The sequence below is a fragment of the Melitaea cinxia genome, chromosome 9 (assembly GCF_905220565.1).
Source record: "Melitaea cinxia chromosome 9, ilMelCinx1.1, whole genome shotgun sequence".
Lineage (NCBI taxonomy): Eukaryota > Metazoa > Arthropoda > Insecta > Lepidoptera > Nymphalidae > Melitaea > Melitaea cinxia.
Genome location: NC_059402.1, coordinates 7,175,179 through 7,180,780, shown reverse-complemented (window position 1 = coordinate 7,180,780; position 5,602 = coordinate 7,175,179). Strand labels below are relative to the sequence as shown.

Below are 5,602 nucleotides of genomic sequence, written 5' to 3'. Positions count from 1 at the left end.
TTTTTTTAAAGTATTAATCAGGATTAAAAACATTTCTATAAAACCTATTCAAGTGAAAAGCACGCAAAAAGTTAATTCAAATTAAAAACAAAAAAAAACTCAATATAGTCGTCTAATGACTATTACATATACAATTTTAAATTATTTTCTATGGATAATTATTTCTTTACTAAAATAAAATTAATATACTGTCGTTGATAATTAAAATATATTTAAAAAACCAGACAGACAAACAAATTTACTTTTAGATTTTCGTATATTTTATACGATCGATTATGATGTGTAAATCGACGCTGAACCCATTTTAACTATTTAAATATGGTAATGCGCAATCCTATTGTTATATAGTACAGTATATAAAGAAGAAGAAACGACACTATTTTGTACTAACATCGAAGACTAGCTTCGTATTAGTTGTTAAATACTCAAATATAAAAGACAGGACCACAAAAAATATTCAAAGGGATTATTGTAAGTAATTTCAATCGTAATTATATATATTTATTATTAGCAAAACATTATTGTTATATAAAATATAGCAATCTAATAATACAAAGAGTCTTTAAATTTAAAAAGTTTCAAAAAGCCTTTAAAAAATATTTTGTAATTTATATATATAAAGATATCATTATATTCAAGATATTCAAGATAAGATTCATGTCACGATGTATGTTAGCGATAAACTCCGAAACTAGTAAACCAATTTTTATCAACTATTGTGAACATGTGTAATTTTGTCCAACTTTTATCTCGGTTTGACCCGGTAGCTGTTTTCCGGGCAGGACAACGTCTGCCGGGTCCGCTGGTTTTATATACAATAAAATATAAAATATGAATTTAAAAACATAGAACTATAAATATATTTTCCGGAAAGTTAAGAGATTGTAAAGATTCTCATTTCATAATTTCATAAAAAAAATTGATTTATAGAAAATGCCCCCCAATGTGGATCCAACGCCCAGTGGCGTTCTTTTTGAAACAGACACTCAGACTGAAGATTTGGGTCTCGAGAAAGATGTATCAGTTTTAAAGAAGGCGAAACCAAGAAAATACGAATATGTTTATTTCAACATATTCTGGTTCATATTCTTACACACTGGTTCTCTGTATGGGATTTATTTGGCATTGACACAAGCGAAATGGCAGACTCTTGTTTTCGGTAAGTAATTTTTTTAAGATTTTTTTTTAAGGCTGAAGATGATAATGATGATGTGATGATGATGAATTTTTTAATGTAAATGTACATGGGTAAGTGAGTGTATGTGTATCATTACATAGTATAAAACAAAGTCGCTTCCCGCTGTCTGTATGCTTAGATCTTTAAAACTACTAAACTACTCTTTAAAACGGATTTTGATGCAGTTTTCTTTAGTAAATAGAGTGATTCCAGATGAAGGTTTATATGTCTAATACATGCATAATATAGTAGAGGAACACTGATAGTTTTTGCCACCGTGCGAAGCTGGTGCGAGTCGCTACTAAATTTTAATTTTATTATACGTTACTACACAATATATTATATATAATACTAGATGACTCGGAAAACCTTGTCTTGCCGCTAAACGCCATTTAAAAATAAGGGTTGATTGTAGAGGGTTGAAAATTGAGGGTTGTATGTACTTTTTATGTTGTATCATAAAAAATTAAAAAATAAATAATTTATCTAAAAATTAAAAAAAAATTAGGGGTGGGCCCATAACATTAAGGGGGATGAAAAATAGATGTTATTCGATTCTCATCATTATCATCATCATTACAGCCTATACAGTCCACTGCTGGACATAGGCCTCCACAAGTTTACGCTAAGAATAACGTGAACTCATGTGTTTTGCCCATAGTCACCACGCTGGGCAGGCGGGTTGGTGACCGCAGTACTGGCTTTGTCGCACCGAAGACACTGCTGCCCGTCTTCGGCCTGTGTATTTCAAAGCCAGCAGTTGGATGGTTATCCCGCCACCGGTCGGCTTTTTAAGTTCCAAAGTGGTAGCGGAACTGAGTTATCCCTTAGTCGCCTCTTACGACACCCACGGGAAGAGAGGGGGTGGCTAAATTCTTTAGTACCGTAGCCACACAGTACATTCGATTCTCAGACCTACCTAATATGCACACAAAATTTCATGAGAATCGGTCAAGCCGTTTCGGAGTAGTTTAACTACAAAAACTGCGACACGAGAATTTTATATATTAGAAGATTAGCTAATAATACACAATATAATATAATAATACAATTATATTATACATAAATCATAGCCATTGTAAGATTTTATATCTTTTCCTTTCTCCCGCATTTAGCGTTTGCGGTCCACCTAATGTGTGCTATCGGAATAGGCGCTGGTGCACACAGATTATGGACACATAGAAGTTATAAAGCTAGAACACCTCTTCGTACAGTTCTTATGCTATGGCAAACTATGGGCTTCCAGGTATGATTTGTAATACAAAATAATCTAACTATCATTAACTTCCTCCTGTAACATCTAAATAAAGTTTGGAAAATACCTACGTTGCATCAATATTCTCTAATAAATTACTCATTTAGACTTTAATTAATAAATATATGTATACAATTTTTTAAAACAGGACGACATCTTCGAATGGGCTCGGGACCATCGCACACACCATAAGTACGCGGACACTGACGCCGATCCCCATAATGCAGAACGTGGACTCTTCTACTCTCATATGGGTTGGCTTTGTTGCAAGAAGCTTCCTGAAGTAGTGGAAGGCGGACATCGCCTTGAACTTACAGATTTATATGCCGATCCCGTGGTCATGTTTCAAAGGAAGTAAGAAGTTCAGATATGTATAAACAATAAATTAATATATACAAAATTATATTTGTCTATTCGTCTGAGTTAATTCGTCAATTTTTGTATGTTTTGGCGCATTAAGTATTCCAATTGAAACCAGAATATTAAAGAATCAAGTTATAACATTTTTAACAAAATATTTGTATTTTTATTATTTATCTTATATAGTATCATTGTCTAGATTCTTTTGTAAAATTTTTCAGACATTACCTCAAGCTAATGCCCCTCTTGTGTTTCGTACTGCCGACGGTCATTCCCGTCTACTTTTGGAACGAGACTTGGACCAGTGCATTCTTTATCCCGACAATTCTTCGCTACACTTGCGGTCTTAACATAGTTTGGAGTGTAAACAGTTTCGCACACACGTTTGGATATCGGCCCTATGACAAGTAAAAGCAAATTTCTATACTTAATCTTAGTTATTTATTAACGCTCACGTAATTTTTTTAAATGTGTAATTTAATATTGTATGGTATTAAAAAACACCTAATATTTTTAGAATATAATGTTTTAAAGAGCACAGCCGCCACTTTAATACATTCTCCTAACTTTTACCTCAGTCCTTTCAAGTAATTAATTTAAATAGTTAACATATTTATGTAATGTAATTACACTAAGCTTTAAGCTTATAGAATATATAATGAAAAAAATGTTATTAAAATTATATAGCAACCAAAGTAAGGTTAAATTAGCGATTAGTTTTAATACAAAATAATAATTAACTGAAAGAAGATCATAGAAGAGTACTTCGTACGTTTTTATATTTAGGCTCTTTTACGAAGTTGAACAATTTTCAGGTCACTGAATCCTCGCGAAAATATTGGTGTATGGATGATTTGTGTAGAAGGTTTCCATAACTATCACCACACATTCCCTTGGGACTACCGTGCAAGTGAACACCCCTTCTTTAACATGCTTACACCAACAATAGTGTTTATCGATATTATGGCTAAGGTAAATAAATTTATTATCCATCTTTTCCTTTACCTTACACCGTCTGTTTTACTTCAGTCAGTACGCAGTTTCTAAATAGACTAAGAAATTAAAATAAAGTGTATAAAACTTTTGGCACTATAAAAAGCTATAAACACTATAATTTACACTTATAATTTTCAGATCGGACAAGCTTATGATTTGAAGACAGTATCACCCGAAATTATAAAGCAAAGAGCTCAGCGGACCGGCGACGGAACTCATAAACTTTGGGGTTGGGATGATCCCGAGTTTACAGAAAAATTAAAATCGCGTTATAGTGTTATCCATAATGAAGAAAAAAAAACTGCTTAGTTTTATGAATCAAAATTACGACGTAATATATTAAACGTAAGACTCTACTGTTGATGAAAACTTTGTATTAAATTAAATATGTATTAAACGAACAATAAAATATTTCATTTTTTATTACTTGCGTGATAAAGACCTTTTTTTAAATGATCATTTTTGATGTCGCAGCTGGAACTGGTAAACGGTAAGCGAAAATCAATACCAACCTCTTCCATTAGCTGATATAATTAATGCAGTTTAATCACGTTCCTACTTACTGAAAGTTGTTAATACCTATTGTAGTGCACTGACAATGCTTTTAATCAAACAAATGTATTAGCTGAAATTGAGTTATGCGAAGTTTGGTCTTAAGGATAATACCGATATTAAAAATAATTATAACTTTATTAAATATTTAAAAATACTTTGTAACTTAAAATTAGCCTAGTAGTGCATAAATATATATTATTTTGACGTTACCACTTACGTTATTAACGTTTGTTCCGTAGCAAAAATAATGACGGTCTATTCCAGTTAAACCAGCAACTGACTAATACGCTAGCAGTGGCGGCTTTAGTCCTAATGTTCCTACAACCTAACATTCGATCGCAGCCAAATCTAAAAAGCCTGTGACCAAGTGGGTACCATTTAAAATATAGTTAAAAACAATGAATAGACTGTTCATAGCTTAAGCTTGTAGGATATGGCGTCTTTGTTAATTACGCACCAATAATACTGTCCAAATTTTCGCGATCAAGTCCATCTGACTAAATCTCTTATACAAGTGTACTAAAAGCGCTGTATTTATTTTGTTTTGATTGGTTGGGTTAATTTTATAAAAAAAATTAAGTAGAAGGCTAAAGGATAAATAAAATTTTATACTAAGGAGCAAAATATAAAATAAATTTATATATATGCTGTGTAGTCTAGAATTTAGCCGCCCTTCTCTTCCCGTGGGAGTCGTTAGAGGCTACTAAGCGATAACAACTTTCCACTACCACCTTGGAACTATTGAAGTCGACCGATGGTGGGTTAACCTCTCTACAGCTGTATTTTTAAATACACAGACTGAAGACGGGCAGCAGTGTCTTCGGTGCGATAAAGCCAGCCCTGCGGTTATCAAACCGCCTGCCCAGCGTGATGACTATAGGCAAAACCCTGATGAGTTCGCGGCAGAAGTTTAGGCTCTTAGTTCACACCAGTCCCAATAATCCCAGCCACGGCAACGGTCGCGTTAATGGTATGGCGAAGGGTACTAGGAATCACCAGGTTATGGTTACCAATGGACGCAATCTATGGCTAGACCATCACCTCACCGAACTTGAAGTAGAACTGAGTTACATTAAGTGGACCATACTGGCCGGGTTGTCTGAAGTCCGAAAAGAGGGCGAGGACACAATGATCCGACTCCGGACACTTGTTCTACTTCCGTGAAGGTCAAAGCTTTCCCAAGGTGGCGTTGGTTTTCTGGTCCACAAGACTCTCACTAGGAACATTGTAGAACTCACAAGTGATACAGGTATATGCGT

General features: G+C 33.8%; 1 protein-coding gene across 1 annotated transcript; it reads left to right on the top strand.

The window, feature by feature from the left end:
• Nucleotides 1-368: 368 nt before the first annotated feature.
• Nucleotides 369-4,199, top strand: LOC123656316 (acyl-CoA Delta-9 desaturase-like). The gene is made up of 7 exons (XM_045592019.1): nucleotides 369-471; nucleotides 931-1,159; nucleotides 2,293-2,423; nucleotides 2,581-2,786; nucleotides 3,014-3,199; nucleotides 3,608-3,764; nucleotides 3,927-4,199. The coding sequence occupies exons 2-7, from the start codon at nucleotides 934-936 to the stop codon at nucleotides 4,095-4,097; spliced, it is 1,077 nt and encodes a 358-aa protein (XP_045447975.1). The 5' UTR covers nucleotides 369-471; nucleotides 931-933; the 3' UTR covers nucleotides 4,098-4,199.
• The last annotated feature ends 1,403 nt before the right edge of the window (nucleotides 4,200-5,602 follow it).